We start from the raw sequence: 24,984 nt of genomic DNA on the forward strand, positions 1-24,984 counted from the left end.
AATTTAACAAATGCCTTTTCACTGTAAAATATCCGGCTATTTTCAGTGGAATGTCTAAAAAACAAAACAGTCCCTTGGCTCTTTCTTGCATCTCTTCATCTGTTAAATCCCACCATCCATCTACACACTCAGCCCTCCAGAATTCTGCTCAGGCTTATTGATGTTTCCTTAACCTACCTTCCTGTTAATGTCGGCTATCATGTTCCATTCAGCCACCGTCCTGAACCCAATGTCCACTTTTCTTTATTACCCCAAACACTCTCCCTAATCAAACAGAAACACTACTCCATATTGGGCATTGTTTTGTTTTTTCTTAAGCCACCTGGTTCCTCCCTGTATTTTCATCTAACTTAATCCAATTTCCATCCGTTGAATGTGATGGATGTCGTCCTGAATGCAGTTCGAGCAGCTGGCCTTTCTGTGGATGGAGCGGCAGAAGTCCGGGGGGAACTACAGCCGCTACAGGGCGCAGACGGAGAAACACGTGGTGTTGTGTGTCAGCTGTCTCAAGATCGACCTCCTCATGGACTTCCTCAATGAGTTCTTTGCTCACCCCCGACTGCAGGTCTGCCAAACTGATGTTAAGCAGGACAAGAAAGTGTTCGGGGGTCCTGTGTTTGTTCTCTGTAATCCTCTTCAGGAGCCCGAACAGCTGAGGTTAAAGCAGACGATTAATTCAGCAATAGCATGGATCAAACTGCTGTCTTATTCATGTCGGAGCAGATGTGTGTGTGTGTGTGTGTTTTCCTGAGGGTGCATCCTTGTGTGCACATCTCTTTGTTCAATAATGGTGTGTCTGATTTGATTTGTCCTCAGCACATCAAAGGGCTGGGGTTATAAGGAGAACCAGGTTCAGGTAGTAGTTAAAGTTTAAGGCCTCCACTCAAATAAAGGTTTTTGCATATAGTCCCTACACTTGGATGTTTAACCTTCACTGTGCACAATGATGAACTTGCACAGTGACACCAGAATTGATCTGTTGAGGGGGGGAAGTATTAGTTTAAGGTGTGGTAATTGAAGCAGCTCGTGATGTTAAAAGTGCACACACACTGAGGATGGGCTTCTCTCATGTCTCTTTGCTGTCCTCTGCAGTACGCTCTCAAGCGTCTTCCCTCTGGCAGGCTCATATTACTCAACATCCTTTCACTTGAACATGGCAACAAAACAAGAACAAATGATAACCTGTGACCGTGTCTTGCTTGTTGTGAAGCAATCATCAGCCACAGTACAAATTGTGTGTGTGTGTTTGTGTGTAGGACTACTATGTGGTGATCCTTTGCCCAGCAGAGATGGATGTCCAGGTGAGGAGGGTCCTCCACGTCCCTCTTTGGGCCCAGAGAGTCATCTACCTGCAGGGTTCTGCCCTCAAAGACCAGGACCTGATGAGGGCCAAGTGAGTCACTGTGACCAAAAACAACACTCCACAGTCTGATTTTATAGACGTATTGATTTTCATATCTATCGAGAGATATCGATCTGTAGAAGCATTATTATCACAAAGTAATTCTGCAACAATCGGGCCCTTGAAAAAGGCCGGAACAGACCCGAGAGCCTTGAAATGAAAGTCCCCACATGCAGAAGCTTGAGCTCATAATTAATACACAAAGCACCTGCAGCCTTGAAGTAATGGCTGTAATTGCAGTTTGAGTCATAATGCTTTTTGTGTACTCCCTGGCTTTTGATAATACAGCCACAGCACCTTAAACTTAAGCTTTGTCACAGTGAAAGAAAAGGAGAAAAAAAACCAGTTAAAAAAAAATCTCCTCCTCTCCTCGCCTTCTCCTATCTCAACCCTGAATAGCGTGGGCTTGAAAGACATATTGGTTTGTTTTTTGTTCTATTGTCCTGCTTCTTTCTCTTTTGTCCTCTCCCTCAATAACATGACAACACCCTCCTTCCCATGTCTTCTCTCCTCATCGCTTCCCCGATTCTCTGTCTCTCTCTCTCTCTCCCTCTCTCTGTTTCTCTACCTCTCTCGCTCCCATGGCCACATGCTCTACTAACTGCCTGCAGGATGGACGATGCTGAGGCCTGCTTTATCCTCAGCAACCGGTTTGAAGTGGACCGCATTGCTGCTGTACGTTCCTCACTGCTTCCCTGTGTCGCCGTGACTCCTCGCACTGCAAAATATCTACATTAAGATTGCTTGCCTGATGATGATGATGATGATGATAAGCCTTAAACTGTAGTCTGTCTGCTTTTAGTTTTCTGGGGTGAAGTTCTTCATTAAGAAATCCTCAAAGCAGCTTTGGAAACAAACAGATTTAGCTCATTGGCTGAAGTTTTGTGCTTGTTTTATGTTTTTTTTTCACCAAAACACTAATCACACTGTACGAACAACTGAAGCTGAGAATAAACACAGACTGGAAAAAAAATATATGTGCAAAACAAAAGAAAACAATGTCCTCTCTAGGTGCAGTGTTACACAGCACTGCATTGCCGTGATAGTGCCAGCATGGCTGTAAACTCTTAGTCGGGTTTTTTCATTTGGCTGAATTTTCAGCAACTGTCTCATGGCCAGTTTTACGCAGTTCACTGTTCATGGCTTCGCCACATGTTCTGTGCAGCGTTAAATACTTCTGTGTAGAAAGATATCAGAATTGCATTACTCTGAAATGTTGCAAGGGCCATTTGATTGCACTGAGCCGTCAGTGGTTTAAAGGGGATTATTAAGTGAGGAGCTACAATCTGATGCCTCTGAAGGTGGGTTTCTACCGCGCTCTCTCTCTCTCTCTCTCTCTCTCTCTCTCTCTCTCTCTCTCTCCTGCCCTTCTTTTCACTCCATCCATCTCAATCCCCTCCATCTCCAATTTTCTCAGGATCATCAGACCATCCTCCGAGCCTGGGCAGTGAAAGACTTTGCTCCAAACTGCCCCCTGTACGTCCAGATTCTCAAGCCGGAGAACAAGTTCCACGTCAAATTTGCAGGTGGGTTAGGCAGCGTGAACTCACACACACTGACAGTGACTTGAGGTGTGCAAGTCTGCGTGTCCGTTCTTGTTTTGACGCAAGTACGGTTGTTTGATCACATTAGAATGCGGATAATAATGGGATGACACCTACTAAATGTCCTGGCACAGTTTGTGACTAGAGCTGTGTGTTGTTAAAGATGGGTGATTAGGTAAGCATTTTTGTTTTGCTACTGCTGGGTTGCATTACGACAACATCGGAGGAAACTGAGCTGTCCTGTCTTCACTGTTATTCCGCCGTGTGCCCCTCTCTACCTGAGTTTGTCAGCTTAATTTGTAAGCCTGAAAAATGGTATTTTCCATCAGCGTGGCTTTGCAGCACACAGCTCTCCGTCCTCCCGGCTCTGAGGAACAGATTGGTCTCGGCTTGGCTAAAAAGCCCTCTGAGGGATTCTGTGAGTTTTCACATTGCCTTTTGGAGAGAGACCTTTCTTCTCCTTGCTCAACAGAAGACGACAGTCAATCATGCCCGAGTGAAAGAAGAGGAACCAAACTCTCTCTCTCACCCTTTCCTCACACATCTCCCTGCCTACAGCCCTGGAGAACTCGATTCTAGCTTGCCGCCCTCATCCCAGCTGTCTCTATCAATGATTAACGTTTTACTTCCCTGCCTTGGCAAAGAAAATCTCCTTCTTTTTGAGGAGTTTTGCTGTTGCGCTAACAGGACAGATGAGCTCTCCCCTTTTTGCTCCTGCAGCGCCGTTTAAACACCTCACTGCCACAGCCAGACTGTGGCCTTGGTTGTGAGTCTGGCAGGAGTCGTTCGGTAGAAAGATGGTAATTCATGATTTACACCCGTTCTGTATTATATCATCATCTGCTTGCTTAGTAGGGTGAACCTCCCGCTCCTGTGCTGGGAGTCAGAAAGCTCTATCATGCATATGAATTGCTTTGTGTTATCTTACATTGACGTAGTGTTCGACATGTTCAGATATCCTCCTCTTTCATTTTTCAAATAGACAAAAGTCATGCCCTTTTGACACAGCAGCCACTCAGTGCTGAATGATAAACTCCCTGCAGGTCTATGGTAAAAAAAAGTAAAGGACCTCTTTAAGAACACAAAACACAGAGTTCATGATCATCATGTCTATAAAGTCCCTCAAACAATGAAGTCACCAGGTGGACTCAGGGAGCAAATCAGTAAGAAGACACAAGGACATCACTGTTAAGTACAGATCCCATGTTTTGACACCACTTGGAATATACCCACTAAGTGCTAGTGTGGTGGGAGGCATTAATGAGCAAGAGACACAAGATTTGATTTGATCCACAGCTTAACAACAGCTCAGCGTTCATTAGAAAATATCTGTCGGTGTGATGCTGCAGCAGGGCAGGAAACCATGGGGCGCTGGAGAAACCACACATAATTTGGTGCAGAGTGTTGATTGATTATCTCCCCAGTTTATGTTTTGAACAGCAATAGACGGCCGCCCCTCCCGACCTTGGCTCATTGTAGCTGCATGGAGTTGATAGCAGCTCACTCACACAAACAATAACGGCTCACTGATTTAATTAGCTCAATCGGTGGACCTGTGGTCAGGTCGTAATTGCAGTCCGGCAGAGGGTGCAAATAACTGCGCGCACATATCTGCATACAGCTTTGATACCAGTCTGTGATTGGAATCAACAGAGTCTAAAGAGATGGGTACAAAGACCCTGTTTTCTAGGCTGACAGAAAGAGAAAAGTGTGTGTGTGTGTGTGTGTGTGTGTGTGTGTGTGTGTGTGTGTGTATGCACAGTGTGTCGAGGTCTGTAATTGGTTTCGCTCCTGGTCTGGGTCCAGGCACCTGAAGGATGGAGGGCTGTGGTGAACAGTAAAGAGATAAGACGATGGGATGTGAAGTGATCAGGAAGGATGTTGGAAATTGGATATGGGAGAGAAGTCTCAATTTGGTGTGTGACTACTGTGTCTTTGGGAGTTAGAAGTGTGTGTGTGTGTGTGTGTGTGTAAGACACAGACCGAGAGAACAGAATGTAACAATAATGAAATGTTGTTGCTCCATAAATGCCACATCAATGTTTTTGTCTTTTACTCTGCAGGCTTTCAGATGCCCATTGCTCTGTGAAAGCCTCCGTTTCGAAGCAAATTCACCGGTTGAATTGCAAGTGTTTGCGTGTGAGCTGCATTATGATGTACTGTTCTGATCCAGAAGAACATTTGTGCTTCAACAGAAGATCCACAATCGGTAGTTTTAATTGTCACTCAGACTGCCAGCTGATTGAGACTGATGCTTCTTGTCAGGCTCTGACGTTCATTCCCAATTATTTCCTAATACAGAGCACATATTGTGCTTTTAGGACCTAGCTCAACATTGTTGGTAAACAAGGCAGCTCTAATATGCCTGTGTGCTCATCACTGAAGATAATGCAATCTAGAATTACACAGCAGGGGAAAAAGATGCTCCCTGCGCCAGATTCACTGATTGGCTCGCGACAAACATGAATCGCTCTGTTGGTTTTTCCTTTCAAAGAGGAGGCCGAGTGGCAACAGGTAAACGAGAGGAGCGTCATCTCTGTTTGGTCAGTTTGGCTCAGGGCTGCGTTAAAGTCACGGATGATTGATTGAAAAGCTGTTTAATAAGGCTGACACCGAATCACTGGCTTGTTTCTATAGGTCTTCCCATCACCGCCACCCCCCCCCCCCCCCCCCAAAAAAACCAGAGCGGTGGGTTACATTAGTGACATGAAATTGACCCCATGAGAGTAAACAGGGAGCTGGTGCAAGAGGATGATGAAGGTGTTTTTTGACACGGCTCTCTGCTTGACTCATTTTTTGTTAGATAAAACAAATTGACACAGTTTCCAACATAAAATTGTTACATGTTTAATGTTTAATTGAGTGTTGGCTTGTGCCTTTTAGCAGCAAGATGCCGCCATTTTAACACTCTAATCATGGAAATGCATGAATCATCGTGTGTGTTTGCAAGAGCCACAGATGTTTCCAGAGAGAACTGTCCACATTGTGTATTATGCTGAGTAACTAACCTGTAGCAGGCCCCTGATCAATATACTTCTCAACTGCATTGTCAAGTTTTTTTTTTTCAATTTTTCTTTTACTTTAATTTAATTTATTTCATTATTTATATATTTTCCTTGTCTATGATTTTTTTTAATTTATTTAATTTATGTATATATATATATATAGATACATCTTTTTTTTTAATTTTATATTTATTTAATGCAGGTAATGCATGCTGCTGTTGTGCAGGGGTTGGGTGCACTTGAAAGGTGGGTGGGGGAAAGGAAAGATTGGGGACCTGTCACATTTGGTGCTGGGATCATGTGACGGGAATTTTTCAATGTTTCACATTTTATAGACCAAATCACTCATTTAAAAAAGAAAGAACAGATTAGCTCTTCTTTTAGCGCCACAAATGACATTTTATTCTCACTCTTATGTCAGGTGGAAGCATAAACTTCAGAGACGTCTCTATCCAAACATCAGCAGATAAAACTGTAATCTTCACGACCAAATACCACCAAGGATTAAGTGAGATAATCCGTGACTCTTTTATGTTACTCCAGGATTAATGGGATGAAATTGACTTTCTTTTCCAGCAGCGCATTTGTATTCAGTGCAGCTTTGTTGGGCTCAGAGTTTAAACTTTTACGGTGTTTGTGTTTGCCGAATTAGGTCATTTTGCCCTTCTTGTGTCCTGTGTCTGCAGATCATGTGGTGTGTGAAGAAGAGTTTAAATACGCCATGCTGGCTTTAAACTGTGTGTGCCCCGGTACCTCGACACTCATCACTCTATTGATCCACTCCTCCAGAGGACAGTAAGTTCACTTTCCTTCTCTCTCCCGGTCCCTCTTTCTATTTGATTGTTCACTATTCAGTCTTGACAGTGAAATGTACAGTAGATATAGTGAATAGAAGTGAGCTGCTTCTATTCTTCTCACCATCACTCAACTTATTTTCCCCAGAACGGCATCGCAAGAGGCCTTCAAGCAACGTGTAGGAGCCTTTCAAGCCCTCAACAGGTATAGGATTCATCTGATCTGCATTCACACCCCAGGAATACTGTAGTGTGTTTGTGCTCGATATTCATCCAACTCCTCTGTCACCCTCCATTGTTTGCACACTGAGCTGTGTGAGTTTATGAGGACATTTTGTTAAAGGAGCGGAATCTTGTTATTTAGAAACTGCGTTTGTTTCTTTGCTTGTTAGATTCAGTTTATCGCTGAAAACAGGAGTGACTATGAAAAGCACCCGAGCGTTGTTCGATGCACAAGATACTTTCTACTTTTTATCATTAGGGCATTAAAGCAGAACTATACCAGTTGTGTTACTGATGACAGTAAATGTGCTCTGTTAGATACCCTGATGAAGACCTACTGTGGTCAAATCATGATGCTTCTTTTAGTGATTTAGCCGCTATAACAGAGGCGTTTTAATATTTCCTTTCTTGGTTTCTCAAAGATGTTGGAGTGCCTGAATAGCCTTCATGTTTATTTACATTTTTTTCCCCGTTTTCCAAGAGCACCTAACACGGTTTAATCTGCGGTTGATTACACGGAGCCACCAGTTATATCTCTCTCTCTCTCTCTCTCTCTCTCTCTCTCTCTCTCTCCTAAAATGTTTTTTTTCTGTAACCTTTCATTGCGTTACATTTGATTGATTTTTATGTGACTGTCATCTTAAAGCCCCAATTTGTGACCCTAACGTTAACAATAGGGTATCCACACAAACGTATTAAAAGGCAAAAAGCACAGAAATGTCACACAGCGAATGTGAACAGACAAAGAAATAATAAGACTCTATAGCTTGTGTCTGATGAGTGCAACATTTAAAAGCAGGGTGTTTCATAAGTACGCTTCTATATCTGGATGTGATACCATTTGGTTTATTGGCCGTGACGATGCTCCATGATTTGTCCTCCTCCTCTCTTGCCTTACACTTAGTTCCTGTAAACTGCTAATTTGCTATAACACTCTTTTATATAATGCAATCTTTGTCGCAGGCCACCCACATTCACACTGCCTCCACACCCTTGCTTCAAGCATCACCTCTTTAGCCTCCGTGTCTAGAGCCATATCCCCCAGAGAAAAATGCTGTCCACTTAGCTGTGTGAGTGTGTACACCTGGGACCTATTGTTAGGACAGGGTGTGTGTCCTTGTGTACGTCCGTGTGCCGATTGAAGGATCGATCAGCAAGTCTGTGACAGAGATGTAAGATGGGTACCTCTGAAACCTTGAGTGGAAAAACTTTGAGTGTGGCCCTGGTGCTTAGCTGGAGGCTTTGTGTCCTGTTTTCTAAAGGTCAGTCTTTCCCCACATGGCCAATGAATCCTGCTTTTTCTGTCTCAGGGAGGGCGGTGGATGTTCAGCAGACCAATGGCACCGAACCTACCGGCGCTGCTCGGCCAATGAGGTGCATCACATCCGCCTGGAGGAAAGTAAATTCTTCGGGGAATACCAGGGCAAGAGCTTCACCTTTGCCTCCTTTCATGCTCACAAAAAGTAAGTCGTAATGTGAAAAGGCCAAGAAGTGAGAAGCTGCAGTGTTCAGAGCTGACCCTGTCTTTGCTGCTGCAGGTATGGAGTATGTTTGATCGGGGTGCGCAGATTGGACACCACCAACATCCTGCTGAACCCTGGACCCTGCCACATCATGGGGGCCTCTGACACGTGCTTTTACATCAATATCTCCAAAGAGGAGAACTCAGCATTTGTCAGGGGCCACAAGGAGCCATCGTGGGGCAGCACGGGGGGAAATACCAGGGGAGTGCACCAAACGATCTACCATGGACTCACCCGCCTGCCAGTCCACAGTATCATCGCCAGCATGGGTCAGTCAGATGTGCACATCACAAAGACTGTGTAACATTCCCGCACTGACCTTCTGTTTGCAGTTTCTGTGTTGGTTGAACATGCAAAACAGCAGCACCGTCAGAGTTGTCAGAATTATGCAGATCTCACATTTGACACCAATCTGGGTGTTTAAAAAAAATATGCATAGCTTTTCCGAGGAATTATCATGTATCTGATTATAAGTCACACTTGATAAGAGCATCTGCCAAATGAACTGAAATGTTGCACACTGTGGTTTTGCAAACACACCACCTGGTGGACAACAGTGAAACGGTGCAGCTCAGTATTTTTCAATTTCATCAGTACAGTATGTATTATCAGGGGGCAGTGCAAACCCACTGTGCATCGTGTTTGAACCTTTAGCTTGATGATCACTGTGGCTGTGTGTGCATGTTACAGGCACAGTGGCCATCGACCTGCAGGACTCCAGTGACAGCAGCCCGGAGGGCCAGGAGCCGGGGAGCACTGTGCTAAGCAGCGGAAGAGGAAGCAGGAGCAGCTCCAGGACGGAGATGGGTGGCGCCAACACTTTGGCCCTGCCTGCCATGGGTGAGTCCGCCGAGGAGAGGCGGCACAGCATCGCCCCTGTCCTGGAGCTGGTGGACGGCGTAAACAACCCCACCTTTGACCTGCTCGGAGACCAGTCAGAGGATGAGGGGGGAGACGAGGGCAAGGAGGACAGCGACAGAGACGAGAGCGCCCATTGGTGGGGTCGACACTGCGAGTGAGTCACGAGGATGCTGTTTGAATTCTCATTCATGGGTATAATGAAGTGTAAACTTGTTCAGAGGTAACTGCGGCCTTGTGCTACAGGTGGGTGAAGGGATACCCGCTGAACTCTCCATACATCGGCAGCTCGCCTGCGCTGTGCCACCTTCTCCAAGAAAAGATGCCTTTCTGCTGCCTGCGCATGGACAAAGTAAGGGATTCAAATGGCTTGCTATGACTTCACAACTTCACATCGCTGGCATCCTCCATGACCACTGTGCATCTCTCCTAGGCTTGTCACCACACCCTTTTTGAGGATGCCCGCTCCTACGGCTTCAAAAACAAATTGATCATTGTGTCCGCGGAGAGTGCAGGAAACGGCCTGTACAACTTCATTGTCCCTCTCCGGGCCTACTACCGACCCAGGAAGGAGCTCAACCCCATCGTGTTGCTGCTGGAGAGCATGTGAGAACACATTATTTGGCCATGCTTATGAAAACGGCTTCAAACTGAAATAGGTTGCACGTTAATGTTGCCCAAAATGTTTGCTGTGAGCACAACAGCTACGCTACAAATCTGGGTTGCGCAGTAAAATAGATTCATTCTTTAAATTTAGCCAGTGGAGGAGAAAAACGGTGCCATTTAAGGTCACCGTAAACATGATTTGTGAAATGCTGAACGCTTTCAGGGCGATGCGCACCACAATCCTGCGTCGTGTATTGTGGCTGGTACACAGACGCAGTCAGCCAAATGAGAGTGGAATTCAATAAAAAGGCAATAAAATGCTGAGTCACTCCAGTGTAGTGCTGTTATTTTCAGCTTTCTCTGCAGGCAGTTTGGCTGTGTTGTATTTCTCAGTCTCTGTGGGGACATTCACTCTTCATCATGGAAAATATAATTCTCCACTGGTCGGAATCTCAAGTATATTTGTTGGTTGATTGTTTCAGACCTGAAGCAGACTTCCTGGAGGCAATCTGTTGGTTCCCCATGGTGTTCTACACAGTGGGCTCCATCGACAAGTAAGAGAGACCACGGCTCCACGCTGATTTCTTCATGTATCTTTTTCATCTTCTAGTATTTCCTGAATCTTTATTTATGTAAACCTCTCAGATGACTTACTCTTCGATTTATTCGCACTGCCCTTCAACACTAATCTTACCCCCCCCCCCCCCCCCCCCCCCCCTCTTCTCTCTCAGTCTGGACAGTTTGCTGCGATGTGGAGTCACTTTCGCCGACACCATGGTGGTGGTTGACAAAGAGAGCTCCATGATCGCAGAGGAGGACTACATGGCTGACGCCAAGACCATCGTCAATGTCCAGACCCTCTTCAGGTCTGCTTTGCCCAAACTTGCTCTGCAATATCTCACACACACTATCTTAAACTGAGTGTATTTTTTTTTTTTTTTTTTCTTCATCTCAGACTTTTCCCAGCTCTTAGTATCATCACGGAGCTCACCCACCCAGCCAACATGCGCTTTATGCAGTTCAAAGTCAAAGACCACTACTCTCTGGCTCTGTCCAAACTGGAAAAGGTAAAAGCTTCACACTCTCAAACCCCCCCTCTTTTTCGATCTCTCATTGTCCTCAACCCTCATAATGACAAAAAAAACAATGATGGCAGACTGTTTTTCATCATGAAAGCCATCTTTTATTTAGTATTCTCAGTGATATTAGAAATGCATCCACTGTAAAGTGTTGCAGTGAACATTTGTAACTGATTATAGCCTTTTGTGTTGTTAATGCTGCTCTCTGTGTGGCAGCTTATGAGTTCTCCCCTCGGCCATCAATAACATTTATTCACAAATAAGTGAATTTGTCACTCTTGTCATTACATATTAAAATTAATTTAAATCTGGGATTAACATAACATAGACATTTCTAGCAGTGTTGCCTCACAGCAGGAAGGACTTCTGGCTAGCTTGTTCTTTGTTTGGGCAATGCATGTTTGTGTGTGTTTTCTTGGGAAGCTAACTCCTGAAGCTGTAGAGATGTTGCGTTGCATTCGGTCCAATGAATGCTGAATAGATGCTTGAAAATAAATAAGAAAGAAAATAAAAAGTTTTATGGGTGCAGGTCCAACGATGATGTTTACAAAAACTTGTATTACTAAATACCAAGACTAGTGTAATCAGGAAAAAATGTGTGTGTGTGTGTGTGTGTGTGTGTGTGTGTGTGTGTGTGTGTGTGTGTGTGTTTGATCTGCAGAAGGAAAGGGAGAAGGGATCCAACCTGGTGTTTATGTTCCGCCTGCCCTTCTCTGCAGGGAAGGTGTTCAGTGTCAGCATGCTGGACACTCTCCTCTACCAGGTATCTGGAGCACAAACTCTTCACCCTCACTGAAAAAAACGAAATGTGGCAAAATACCAAATATGGTCTGTTTCTGTTGACTTGTATACCGTGCTCTCCTGCCAGTCATTTGTGAAGGACTACATGATCTCCATCACCAGGCTGCTGCTGGGTTTAGACTCCATGCCTGGCTCAGGTTTCCTTTGTGCTGTGAGTACCCCGACACAAAAAGCTTGAATTCAGACTGTTTGGACTGTGAAGTGGCTCCAAAGGCTGATTATTGTGTTTTCCCAGATGAAAATCACAGAGGATGACTTGTGGATCCGCACCTACGGCAGGCTCTACCAGAAGCTGTGCTCCTCCACCGGAGACATCCCCATCGGTATCTATCGGACGGAGGCACAGAAGCTTCCCGTCTCTGAGGTGTGCTGCTGCTGTTACTAGTTTGATGGCCACTAAAATGAACAAGCTTCCACCCTAAAGCCCTGCTAGCGGCTCCTAGAGGCCGTAATGTTCATTACATCCAACAATAAAATAAGAGTTTGAGGAATAAATGAAACACTGATGATATTTAAAAGAGAGAAATTAAATATAATAGATAACCAGATATTATTCATTGAGCTAATTTTTAAAAACGTCCTCTATTTTCTAAAGAGTTTCTTGAATGTTAAAACTCACTCTTTTGCTTTCAGTTACTACAATGTCACTATTTCTTCCATTAGTTACAAAAAGGTATAAATACAATTAAGATTTATTTAAGTAGATCTATCCAAATGCTGATTCAATTTGTAAGTGAGAGTTGTGGAGACACAATCGGATATGAAGACAGTCAGATGATCTTAGTTTTTGACTTGTGTATTCATCCCGTGAGATATAAAGTAACAAAAAAAAACATTCTTGCATAGTTCAGTTGCTTAGTCTTAATTGTTTCAAGAAAAACTGGGGCCGTGGCGGATATGTCGGTTACACAAAAGATGCTTAAGAATGTTTTATTATTCATTATATGCAACAGAGTGTATCTCGGTCATCATTCATTTAAAGAAGGATAAGAAAGTATTAATTCCTCTTCTTTAAGAGAAATCACAGACATCACTGGCGAAGAACTGACTCATTAAAATCTGTGTGGGTTGGAAGGAGATTAAAAGCGTGTGTGTGTGTGTATGTGAATATGTGTGTGTGTGTGTGTTACAGTCCCAGGTATCCATCACAGTGGAGGACTACGAGGACACCAGAGAACCCAGGGAGCCCCTGCTGTCCCGCACCAGTGCTCACCGTAACAGCACCTCCTCGGAGCCCATCTCCACCTCCTCCCACTCCTCAGACCACCCGCTGCTCCGGAGGAAAAGCATGCAGTGGGCACGGCGGCTGAGCAGGAAGGGGGGGCGGGGCTCCAGCGGGGCCAAGGGGGGTCCGGGCAGTGCTGCAGAGAGGATCAACCAGCAGAGACTGACCCTGTTCAGACGCTCTGAGAGGCAGGAACTCAACGCGCTGGTGAAAACCAGGATGAAACACTTGGGCCTTTCTCCAACTGGATTCAGTACGTCCATATGTAGTTTGTTTATGAAAGTATGCTTCTCTTAATCTCAAGTTTACTCGTGGTTGAATGCAACTACATTTACTCATGTACTGTACTCGGGTACAATTTTGATCTACATTTGTATTTGAGTATTTCCATTGTATGCTACTTAATACTTCTACGTTTCAGAAGTACACATTGTGATTTTACTCCTCTACATTCATTTGATAGCTATAGCTATTATTTACTTTACAAATGACGATTGACATGAATTTAAAAAATGATAAGCTTATGAAATACAATGCACTGTTGAAGCTTAATCCAGGGTTCCCCAAATTGTTTAGCTTGTGACACCTTACAGTAGTTAACACTCGCTCCACCTCAACCAGCTACAACATGCACAATAATACATGTTATTTATACTTGCATATCACCTTTTTGAATCAGCAATACTTCTGATACTTGAGGTATACTTTGCTAGTAATACTTACTGTACTGTCATTTTACTGTCCTCTCACTGTACTTTTAAATAATTAGGATTTTGAATGCTGTATTTTGTCCTGTATTAACGTATTTTTGCATTGCTGTATTGCTACTTTTACTTAGGATAGGATCTGAGTACTTCTTCCATCTCTGTTGTTGTCGTTGTTGCTTGCGTCCATTTTTATCTAAGTTTGTCTTCCTGAACTGTGAATCACAGTAACGAAGCCTCTATGATGTGAACGGATGTTGCACAGCCGGCTGTATATCCTGTGCCTATTTTAATTCCTGCATCACTCGCCTCTTTTCTTCCTGCGCCAGATGGGATGACAGACCAAGGGAACAGACTGTCTTATATCCTCATCAACCCTTCTCCAGACACCAGACTAGAGCTGCACGATGTCGTGTGAGTACACAACGCCAAATGTAATTGATAGCACTGTAAAATGAACACGGCATGAAAACTATTACAGGATTTGCCGCCCCTGTCTGTGCCCCATCTGCAGGTACCTGATCAGGCCAGACCCCCTCTCTCTGGTACCCAATCAGGGTAGCAGCAGGAAGTGCAGCGCAGGGATCTCGGAGAGCCACAGATTCGATACACAGGACAGCACCCATCTGTGAGAGACAAAAAAAAAAAGACAAATATACTGTCAGAACACTGCCAGCGAGACAATAACAGACTCAAAAATCAAGAAATGGTGAGATGGAAAGGGATGCAGCCAGGTGGCACATGGCCCTCATATTTCCTCCACATTCAGCCAGGGTGAACCGATAGGTGCCGGTGTTGCATGGACCCTTTCTATAACGATGGGAATGTTTTGTTTATGCACCTTTCTATTTTGAAAGCGGAGAGCTGCGGACACAGAAGTGCATTTAATGAATAACTGTACGTATTTATATCTGTGTATGTGCATGTTATGTACTGCATCATGTATGTGTGTGTGTGTGTGTGTGTGTGTGTGTATTGTACGTATGTGCAAGTGTGTGAATGAGTATGTGTATGCTTATAGGTCAAGAGCAAGACACTGCCAATTTTATCAGGACAGCAAAAGGACTCGGCTGCCAAATGAAAGTCAAGGAATGTGTATTTTTGTGTCCTCCTCTGTGTCGTAGGTGTCTTTTGTCAGACTTAATGTTGTTTGACGTATTTTAAAGTGACACTACAGTGCACACATCCCTTTTTTTTTTTTGGTCTTCATAAAGCCTTTTTAAAAACTTTTTACCGGTTGCTTTCACAGTCAAACGCACACATTAGTTTGTCCCTCACCAGCAGCGGAGGAATCCAAAGAGCACCAGTCTCAATAATTGATAGACGTAGACAGACAGCATGCATCGTCAGGGCAGGGCATTCAGTCTCATTGCTGTCAGAAGTATGTTACCGTTTCCAGTTATGCGAGTTCTCTCAGAACAAGCCTGTTCTTGAGTTTACTGTTCGCCTGTTGTTGTTTTTTAAAGTCCCGCCCTCTCTGCTTCTGTCAGTCAGTGTGAGCCGTCCCGACACCAGCTTGCTTTTTCTGATATGCATGTTAGAGATGCAAGGGACAGCCAAAATAACAGAAACATACACCATGACATAACGCCATCCAGTACAATAGCCCTGCAATAAATACTACCTTTGTGAAGCGTATAATGAAATGGTTTCAGAGAGGTTTCGATTCAGCTCTGTTTTAGGGCCGATTTATAAACTTGACAGTTATATAGTTGCTGTATTTATTGCATAATAAATATCCACTTTAACAAGTAATTAGTTTGCTAATCAAGAATTTAATTAAAATCTATAATATAATTTGGTTTTCAGGCAGAAAATAAAATCGAATTTCTCTGAAATCAAGTGAAAATGTGTGAGATCATTCTGCTCGTTTATCGGTCTTATTCAATAGATTTTCAGTTGTTTTATGGAACCTGAGATTTTAATCTGTTATATTAAAGTACATTACCTGTTAGGGTGGACATTTATGCTGTTTGTTTACCAAGGATTTGCCAACGTCTGAAACACTTTTGTCAGAAAGTCTGAATGTGCTGTTTCACACAGAAACGGGGCAGCCATGTGGTGGGAATGCTAACCTATAACCCTGCCAACACCACCGCTGTAGCTTTAGTGCCAATATAACAGATACAAATATGTATAAATTAAAGTCAGCCATTATAGCTTGCCATTGCTTTGTTGCCTTTGTGGTGTCAATTTGTGCAGGTTTATCTCTTGGAACGATTACACTTGTTAGAATCATAATTGTAGTCATACGTAAAACTGTCAAAGTAGTCACATTATTTTATCTTTGATTGTCTGACACAGTAGGTCTTTTGTGGGTTTCGGCAAGTTCACGTTCCTGAGCTATTTTTGCCGCGATACTTGTGTATCACACTAAATGGCTCTAATTCCTTGAGCGTAATGTCCCCATGGATCACCAAAGACCACACAACACTGCTGCAGAAGATAAGATGAGATAAACCTTTATCTTATCTCGTCGTGTCTGTATTTTTCCGATAGCAGCACAAGGATATAGAAATAACTACAGATAAATAGAGAAAGTACAAAAGTAATAAGAGTTATATCTCTGACACTACTTGAAGACCGTCCAGTTCCAGCCGCACCACAGAGCTGGCCCTCATTACCAGCCTCTCAAGTCTGCCGGACTTGCCGCCCCAGCAAAGACCAGTGCTCTGGACGCTTCAGACTGGCAGAAGATCTGTAGGAGCCTGTTGCACGCTGAAAGATCGGAGTCTGCTCTGTCCCTTCCCGAAGACGGCTTGTTGTGTCCAGTCCATTTTTTTTTATTGATTTGGACCTCAAAGTACTTCTATGAATCCGCCCTCTCCACCTTCTTCCCTGGATGATAACTGGAAACAATGGGCCTCCTGTTCCTCTGGTGCTCCACTACCAGCTCTTTGGTCTTGCTGATATTATGCTTGAGTTGATTTTTGCACCATAGCTCTCTATCAGTCCTCTGCTAGTCCTCCTCGTTGTCTTAGTTGAACCGGAATAGTGAAGAGGAACGGCCCCTCAGCAGGCCTGGACAAGTCGAAGAACTAGACTCACAGTGCTTGAGAGGGCCTTGTGGGTCAGGAAGGTGACACCAGCAGTTATTTGATTCTGCTTGACATGAAACTTCCATACACTGTTGGTGCTTATTTTTTTAGCTGCCTTTTGTTTGCCTCCTGGGATTATCTTTCTTTAATTTATGGCATGGCTGTTGGCTGTTGGATAGTATACACACTCTTTTTGAGATGAGAATGTGGGTGTGGCCAGGTTCAGATGAAGTGAGTCTTGCAGAAAGAATGAAATAAGAATATTAATAGAAGTGGTATCATCATTCAGGAGACTCTTATACTACATTGTCAAGTAAGACATGCAACTCAGAGGCTCTCATACACATACAAAGCCGATATAATGAGGGATAACTATATAGAAACATGGACTATAGACAAGATTATGCTGCATTGTTAGACACTAGAAAACATCCAAAACACAAAAGCATGCAGAGTATGTGAAATATATAAGTCAGTCTGACACAGCTAAACAACAATAAGACGCATTCAAGCAGGTCTTTGACTTCATGACTCATGTTAAAACTCAACACTGCTGGCTCAGTAACTGTTCTCTATCTGACTCGTGGTGAGACACCACAGGATCTCACGATGGAACTCAGTAACGAACACCCGCAGAACACAAGAGAGATTGGATTTTATTCAGTTCACGCAGATTTATTTGCATCACAAATACAAGTAAACCGAGCTGTCCGGAGTCAACTAACTTCACAATAGCACCGTACATTACTTTATACCTCCATTCTGCCCTTCGGAGATGTCCTCCTCCTCCTCCTCTCTGAACTTTCACTTAGACAAGGCACACTGTGTACCTCGGACGTAACAGAGGGATTTTTGATTAACCACAGGCTGCGTTACTTATTTATCTGCTTCACCCTCCTCCAATCTTCACCCGGGCTCCAATGCCGCTATAATTGACTCCCTGTCTCTTCCTAATCAACTAGTTAGTGATTCATTAGTCTGTGCATGACTTTAATTCTGCAGTTGGTAAAGCTGGCGCTAACTTTAAGGACTATTATACAGTTTGATAGCTCAACCCCAGGTATAAAATGCACGGCCCGCCACTGCACTGTTGGGTAAGTTTGTGTGGACAACATGGAGAGTGTGTCTTTAACTAGAAGTCAGTTCACTGGACCTTTATGTTCGACATCAGTCCTTTGCTCTTTGTGTTGCTTTGCTCTATTCTCTGAGCTTTAAAAAAGCCAACATGAATGACATTCCACTTCATCTTGTATGTTTGAACACACCTTTGGCACCATTATCACTTGCTTATTTTTTTAGTTGCCTTTTGTTTGCCTCCTGGGATTATCTTTCTTTGATCTATGGCAAGGCGAGATCCTTTCAGTACGTGAGCTCTACACATGCCTGACTTAGTGAGTGACCTACTTTTTGTGTTGGGGCTGTTGGATAGTATACACACTCTTTGTGAGCTGAGAATGTAGGTGTGGCCAGGCTAATGACCAAATATTAAACGGAGGCTTTCTGCAAGAGCTCAGACGGAGAATTGCAAACTATTGAAGAGGAAATGGCAGCTCAAGCAGTCAGCGTGCTTATCACAGGAGCCAACAGAGGCCTGGGCCTGGAAATGGTTAAGCAAATGGTTGAGGGCTCCCGTCCAGTGAGAAAGCTGTTCGCCTGCTGCAGGGAACCAGCTGGACCCAGGGCTGAGGTGAGTCTTTACTTCCTCTTTGACTCATTGCGCTCTTCAACAGAACAGAACAATACATCAGAAAAGGGTTTGCAAACCATAATATTGCATGACTTAGAAGAAGCAAGAATCCTGCATAGATGAAAGCGGTGGTGCAAGACGTATTCAGATATTTTGCATAAGTAAAAGAAGCGTGTAAAAATAAAGCAAAACTCCTATTACTATCAAAAATTGCCAAAAGCATTCATGCAAAATTGATTTTTTTCTGAATAGGGAGTGATTCATTAATGTGTGCATGACTTTATTACTGCAGTTGGTAAAGCTGGCGCTAACTTCAATGACTTTTATACTGTTTGATAGCTCAACCTATTGCGATACATAATTATGTATTAGTTGATTTAGGTTTTGTATTCATTTAAATCTGCAAAGTAACTAGTAGCTGAAGTTAGCAAATAAATGTGGAGGCGTATAGAAAAATGGAAATATTCAAGAAAAGTATCTCAGAACAGTACTCGAGTAAATGTATTTCATTATACCTCATGATTATTTGTTTTTATGCTTTTTTTTCATGCTGAATGACCTATTTTCAAGAAACCAGATTTGAAGTGGTGCTTTTTGAGTGATTCTTTGTGGAAAAACTTTTTTTGCAGATTAAATTGACTAACTTGTCTTCTCTGTATATTTTAAGGCCTTGCAAACACTGGCAAAGCAGCACCCTGACGTCATCGTTGTCGTCCGTCTGGGTACAAGCTCTCTCTTTGTGTTACATTGGGTTGAACCCTCCGTTCTGCTCCCTTGTTGTCCTGGCACGCACCGGCCTCGACTCTATGAATAGCTCACGGCTCTTGATATTTATCTGACTGTCTGCTATTGACCACCTCTGATGCTCCACTTTCCTTCTCTCTCTGTCAGACGCCACTGACCTTTGTAGCATTAAACTGTGTGCGCAGCAGGTGGGCTCTGTGGTTGGGACGGGGGGTCTCAACCTGCTGATTAACAACGCAGGCATAATGGTTAAAGCCACCTTGCAGGAAACCACTACTGAAGACATGCAGAACACCTTCAACACCAATGCCATTGGCCCTATGAACATCATTAAAGTAAGGGAGAGGAAGATCTGACACACAGAACTCTAACACTGTTCAAGTGTCCTCTTGCTGACTGTCTTGCTGGTGGTCATCATTTAGGAGTTCCTGCCTCACCTTCGTGCAGCAGCGAAGGCCAGTGGGATAACAGGGATGTCCAGCAGCAAAGCAGCCGTCGTCAGCATTGCCTCATTTCTGGGTTCATTGGCAAATGTAAAACAGTCATATGACATGTTCTCTGCCGTCTCCTACCGCATCAGCAAAGTGAGTGACAACCTGTTAACACTGTGACATGCTACTCAATGGCTTCATCTTACATTTAAGTGCAGCTGTTCACCCATCACCTCAATTGCTTCATCCGTCCCCCCTCTTCTCTCCTCAGGTAGGTTTGCATATGCTGATAGTGTGTGCTGCAGAGGAGCTAAAGACGGATGAGATCCTGTTTTCTCTGATACACCCTGGCTGGGTGCGCACTGACATGGGTGGAGAGGAGGTAAGTCAGCAGGAAACAATGTCGAGGAAGCTCTGAATGACACTTTACTTTATTAACGGAGAAGCACAACATTAACATCACGCCATATGATTTCATATTTCACCCCCATTTTTGAGTGTTTGTGTAAAGAATGGTGCAATTTCTACTACAGTGTTTTGTTCAATCAATACATTCCACGGACGAAAACTAAGCAGTTCTCATGGTGACAGATTGTTTAACAAAGAAGCTTCATTCACATTTCAAGATTTTGAAGAGTTAACATACCGATGTAGGGCTGGACGGTATACCGGTTTTTATTTCCCATATGATATGAATTCTTCATATATCGTCATACCGGTGCACAGCCGTAACAACTTCTGTCGCTCTTCACCAGGCGGCAAAATATATTGTTAGCCACTGCAGTCGGAGCTAGTTTTCTTAACTGTATTGATGGGGAACCCTAGTCATGGTTTATAACTTTATAACAACAATTAACGCTCTTTAACAGAGTAAAACACCACGACACAACAGTTTGTGACACATAAACACTAATAATTGTACATTTATAAAATTTCACCGCCGAACTGCATGCTGGGTAAAGCTCGCTAACAGTCTGCTAACAGCTGGGAGAGGCTCTGTCGCTCCAGTAACGTTACATTAAAGAACAGAAAAGAGCAATGCAGGATGAACAAAGACTGAACAACAGAAGGTATTTTGGTTAGACACATATGCAACGCTGATTACCGTGTAATATGTGTGGTATTTGTTATAAATGTACGTTGGTACATAGAGGGTGATAAGAAGCTGTACATGGAGGGACTTAGGACCCAGGGGAATGTAGGTGAAGGAAACAGGAAGTGACGGAGCGGAAGACACGCCTGACACAAACAGCTGTTCACCACTCGCTGGCCGGTTGGCCAGCCGGTTCTTTTCGGCGTTAATTAATTAATTAATGCTTTAACGCGGAAAAGAAAATACCGTGAAACTGCCAGAATCTTACAAAATACCGTGATATGCATTTTTGGTCATACCGCCCAGCCCTACCGATGCGTCTAATATCTGATACCACACTGAGCAAGCAAAACAATACCAAAGACGTCACACAAAGCTGAATTATCAAGTGAGACAGATACCTGGATTGAGAAAGACTTTATAAGATGTTGCTCAATATTAGCAATCATAAATATGACAGAATCATAAAACCTGTTAATTTTAAAGATTCATCCGACACAGCACAGGCTTGTCTTATTCATGCGTTTCACTTCTTTAAAGGTCATTTTAAGCCTTTAAAGAAATTTGCAACATCTTATGATCCCTCGAGTGAACCCACGTGATTACAGATGTCCTGCATGCTTTCACTTGCCAACATCAAAATAAGATATGGATCAGATATGAAAGTTTCCCAGCCGGTCAGGAATGAAAATGGCCGACTGAGTATGATTTTTTTTTTAACAACAGATTTGAACCACTTAGAGGTAGAGTCCATAACTGGTCTGTGAGTAGAAACATTAGATTATTAACTCAGCTGTGCGAGCCTTCGTGTTAACTGTGTGTTTCCGACCACCAGGGGAAGATCGATGCTCCGGACAGTGTGAAGGGGCTGCTCAGTGTGATGGCCTCCCTGACTGAGGAGCAGAACGGAGCCTTCCTGAGCTACCAGGGCAATACCCTCCCCTGGTAGCTTTAAGCAACCACTTCATAAACTGCAGTCAATCACTAACTGAAAGTGAAATAAACAAATACTTGTGCTCATTATTTTTGCCTACATCGTGCTCATTTTACACATAAGCATGCACTTAGATGAGTTGATACACTCTTTGGTGATTTCTTGAATTTGAAATACACTTTGAGTTTTCTTTTGTTTGTTTAGTCAAATCACCAAGAGGCACTGTTCCACACAGCCACCTTGGCGGGGCAGATCTTAAGCGGGTTGTGGTTGTTCCCGTTGATGTTGGCTCCAGGGCAGAAGAAGGGGTACATCTTCTCAGTGAAGAAGTCGGTGAAGGCGTAGATGGGCGTCATGCTGACAGGGTTGGAGAAGGTCACCTCTCCGGCGTCGTAGTCCAGCTGCACCCTGACTCGGGTCAGCTCACCTTGAGGATGCAGCGGGGTGCTGGGCCTCGTCATGGCCGAGTACTCGCCCTCGTAGTGCGAGATCATCCAAAACCCGCCCTCGGGACACCCAGAAATCTGGCCTTTCCTGTCGATGGACTCCTTGACCACTCCGAGCATCCAGTCCGCCTTGTCGCCCACCTCCACCTCCCAGGCGTGGCGGCCCGAAGTAAAGCCCTCTGAGCCGAGCAGGAACACAAAGTGGCCGAAACGTTCGGGGTTGTCCGGGAGCTTCTGGAGGCATCCGCTGTTGGTGACACAGGTCAGGTCTGGAGAGAGGGACAACCAGGAGTAGGCAGTGTTGGGGTCCAGGCTGATGGGTGCTGGAAGGGAAAGAAACAAAAACCAGACGGTGATCGTGTTGAAATTCAAGGGACACTGCTTTGTTTAAACAGGAAACATTTTAAAAAGCCTTCACTGACGCGCTGGTCTTCCTCAAGGTCAAACTATTGATTAACACCTGCAATAAAAAAGTTATGCCGACTTGGTTAACAAAATGAAACTTAACATGTCACCAAATGTGCTTACTGTACTGAACCAGCTCCGCCATCTTCTCCCACACATGGTACTTGAGGGAACTGACATGCTTGGCCACATTTATGAGAGCGCCCGACACTTTTTCTGGATCATTCTGTTGGATCTGTGCTCTGTGAGAAGAATCACACGCAGGAATCTATCAATACTGAACCACTAGAAAGCTTAATCTGGTATACGGGAAGATAATTAAGCGGTTACCTTTTCTTTGTGTTGGTATAATTCTGAAATGAAGAGGGAAAAGAGAGCATTACAAACTGTTTGCATGGTTAGATGAATTCAGAGAGAACCATTTACAAACACTTACCTTGAGGAAGAGAGCGTCACTGGAAGCAATCTCATTCTCAATGGCTATGACGGCGTGCGAGAAGGTGAGGATGCCTCTGGTGATGCTCTCGGACTTCTTCCTCAGCAGCTCCTTCTTCTCCTCGTCCTCCTGCTGCAGGGCAGCCAGCCGAGCCGTCTCTTCCTTCTGCAGAAACCCCCGCAGCTGCTGAAACTCCTCCCTGATCTGCTTTTCTGTGGCCTGAGTCTGGTTCTAGCACACACAGGAAAGTAAGGCTCAACGCAGAAATAAAGCGAATGTACAACGATGTGACTGATAGTCAACTATCTCACCTATGTGAGCCTCTTTATCTACATCTCTAATAAATAACTACCTTTAGTTAGATTTAACTTGCCTGTGTGCATCTTGTTTCCTATAAAAGTTTAATATACCTATGCTATGGTAAAATATACAATATAGTAAGGCTTCTTTAGTACTGAATTCATCAAACATTCCTGATTTAGAACTTGTGTCTTTAAGACCCAATCAGAAAAAGGGTGTTTTTTTTTATAACACCTTGGCTGACATGTTTACACACTAACAGTCACGTCAGCGGGCATGCGGGTGCATGCTCTCAGGTTTATTGATACCTTGATGTGCACAGTTGTGTCATCACACTCCTGCTTGGCTTCATACAGGCCACACAGGTGTTTCTTCAGAGGAATCAGCTCTTCCTTCAGCTCTGCCTGAAGGGGGGAAAAAAACAAATGTTTCTGACTTTGCACAGAAGGGAGGTCAGGAAAAAAAAAAAACTACTGTTCACTGCAGTGAAATCTGACAAAGGTGATTACAATGCTTAAACCCTTCAGTGAGTTTCCACCAATGATTGGAAGCATGTAGTCCTTTATATAAAAAAATAAATAAAATAAAAAATATATATATTTAAAAACTGCAGATAAACAAGAACACATTACCTTAAAGTCCTGCGCTCCCTCCTCCAAAGGACACACTCTGTGTCCCTGATGCTTCTTGGAGGTGTGACACACACAGCAGAGAGCTTCAAAGTCGTCCAGACAGAACAGCTTGAGAACTTCCCCGTGTGTGACGCACTTCACCTCCAGCATCCCTTCTTGCGCCCCCGCCCCGCCGGCTCCTTCCCCTGCGCCGGCTCCGGCCGTCCTGCGGTCCTGCTCCCTCAGGAAGGTGTCGGCCACGTTCTTCAGCGCCAGGCTGACCGTGGGCTCCGTCAGCGAGCACTTCCTCCTGCAGATGGGACACTCGCGTCTGGCCTTCTTCTTGTTCCAGAACTGCTGCAGGCAGGATCGGCAGAAGCTGTGGCTGCACTTGAGCACCACGGGGTCCTTGAAGATGTCACAGCAGACGGGACAAGACAGCTCCTCCTCCAGCACGGAGCCCGAGTGCGAGGATACGGCCCGCGGTCGAAGGGCTGAAGCTACCTTGGGACTCTGGAAGAAGGAAAGTATTCCGGGCTGGGAGGACGCACGTGGGCGCATCGCCATGGCTGGTTCCTGTTGGCAGGGAGGCTGTTTTTACAGCTGCAGGAAGAAGTGCTCCTCTCTGGACGCATCCAAAGAGTAATCTGGACACTGTTTATGAGCAACCACGGTTAGACATCAACAGGGACTCGAGGAACAGGTTTACTTCACTTGTAGTAAATAAAGGACACTTAACCACCCCTCATCTCTCAGCCACAACAGAAACAGGGCAGTCTCAAGCAGAGTCAAAAAGGCATGTTTTCTTTTAAACATGAATGTTGCTGAAAGTGCTCTTTTTGTTAGTGAAAAGATTAACATATGTATAGGTTATGATGGTTGGACACAAGTGATTTTAGAAAGTAAACAGAACTCAAAACTACATTTATAATCTAAGGTATTTAGTGTTGAACCGGGACAAAGGCCTGGAGGTGACCCCGCTGAGCTTGGCCAGCATTATCAAGTTCACTAAGGTGTATCTTCTTACATTACCTCTTACGGCCTGCTGACACGCCAAGTGATTTCTAGTTAAATGTCATATATATTTCAGGAGGAC

The 24,984-nt window shown here is 44.1% G+C and overlaps 3 protein-coding genes across 3 annotated transcripts in view; 2 read left to right on the forward strand and 1 right to left on the reverse strand.

Annotated features, from left to right (window-relative positions):
• The window catches only part of kcnt2b (potassium sodium-activated channel subfamily T member 2b), a 32,790-nt gene extending 17,798 nt beyond the window's left edge, over positions 1-14,992 (forward strand). Inside the window, exons 11-30 of the mRNA XM_076085840.1 lie at positions 401-565; positions 1,257-1,393; positions 2,014-2,077; positions 2,820-2,928; positions 6,638-6,746; positions 6,894-6,950; positions 8,278-8,430; positions 8,506-8,759; positions 9,181-9,505; positions 9,595-9,700; positions 9,782-9,954; positions 10,437-10,508; positions 10,686-10,820; positions 10,910-11,021; positions 11,695-11,796; positions 11,902-11,985; positions 12,070-12,198; positions 12,967-13,312; positions 14,093-14,177; positions 14,278-14,992. Coding sequence (XP_075941955.1) covers positions 401-565; positions 1,257-1,393; positions 2,014-2,077; positions 2,820-2,928; positions 6,638-6,746; positions 6,894-6,950; positions 8,278-8,430; positions 8,506-8,759; positions 9,181-9,505; positions 9,595-9,700; positions 9,782-9,954; positions 10,437-10,508; positions 10,686-10,820; positions 10,910-11,021; positions 11,695-11,796; positions 11,902-11,985; positions 12,070-12,198; positions 12,967-13,312; positions 14,093-14,177; positions 14,278-14,395 — 2,835 coding nt within the window. The 3' untranslated portion in view covers positions 14,396-14,992. The remainder of the gene's footprint in view (positions 1-400; positions 566-1,256; positions 1,394-2,013; positions 2,078-2,819; positions 2,929-6,637; positions 6,747-6,893; positions 6,951-8,277; positions 8,431-8,505; positions 8,760-9,180; positions 9,506-9,594; positions 9,701-9,781; positions 9,955-10,436; positions 10,509-10,685; positions 10,821-10,909; positions 11,022-11,694; positions 11,797-11,901; positions 11,986-12,069; positions 12,199-12,966; positions 13,313-14,092; positions 14,178-14,277) is intronic.
• A 3,301-nt stretch (positions 14,993-18,293) lies between these two features.
• On the forward strand, positions 18,294-21,770 carry LOC142937178 (C-signal-like). Its single transcript, XM_076080119.1, has 6 exons — positions 18,294-18,488; positions 19,156-19,210; positions 19,380-19,567; positions 19,655-19,816; positions 19,935-20,045; positions 21,592-21,770. Exons 1-6 carry the CDS (start codon positions 18,345-18,347, stop codon positions 21,703-21,705), a joined length of 774 nt encoding a protein of 257 aa, XP_075936234.1. The 5' UTR covers positions 18,294-18,344; the 3' UTR covers positions 21,706-21,770.
• Positions 20,085-24,949, reverse strand: LOC142937194 (E3 ubiquitin-protein ligase TRIM39-like). Its single transcript, XM_076080120.1, has 6 exons — positions 23,910-24,949; positions 23,586-23,681; positions 22,978-23,208; positions 22,872-22,894; positions 22,665-22,783; positions 20,085-22,459 (listed from the first exon to the last, which is right to left on the reverse strand). Exons 1-6 carry the CDS (start codon positions 24,453-24,455, stop codon positions 21,900-21,902), a joined length of 1,575 nt encoding a protein of 524 aa, XP_075936235.1. The 5' UTR covers positions 24,456-24,949; the 3' UTR covers positions 20,085-21,899.
• Between the last annotated feature and the right edge of the window lie 35 nt (positions 24,950-24,984).

The sequence above is a fragment of the Anarhichas minor genome, unplaced genomic scaffold (assembly GCF_050575085.1).
Source record: "Anarhichas minor isolate MPS153535 unplaced genomic scaffold, ASM5057508v1 ptg000007l, whole genome shotgun sequence".
Classification (NCBI taxonomy): Eukaryota; Metazoa; Chordata; class Actinopteri; order Perciformes; family Anarhichadidae; genus Anarhichas; species Anarhichas minor.

Bases quoted from the DNA above. Each gene is read 5' to 3' on its own strand.
- LOC142937194 (XM_076080120.1), bottom strand. From the start codon at position 24,455: ATGGCGATGCGCCCACGTGCGTCCTCCCAGCCCGGAATACTTTCCTTC. The intron at 23,682-23,909 runs GTAATGTGTTCT...TCCCCCCTTCAG, and splicing joins AGGGAGCGCAGGACTTTAAG to GCAGAGCTGAAGGAAGAGCT. The intron at 22,895-22,977 runs GTAAGTGTTTGT...TCTTCATTTCAG, and splicing joins GTGACGCTCTCTTCCTCAAG to AATTATACCAACACAAAGAA.
- LOC142937178 (XM_076080119.1), top strand. From the start codon at position 18,345: ATGGCAGCTCAAGCAGTCAGCGTGCTTATCACAGGAGCCAACAGAGGC. The intron at 19,211-19,379 runs GTACAAGCTCTC...TCTCTCTGTCAG, and splicing joins CATCGTTGTCGTCCGTCTGG to ACGCCACTGACCTTTGTAGC. The intron at 19,817-19,934 runs GTGAGTGACAAC...TTCTCTCCTCAG, and splicing joins TCTCCTACCGCATCAGCAAA to GTAGGTTTGCATATGCTGAT.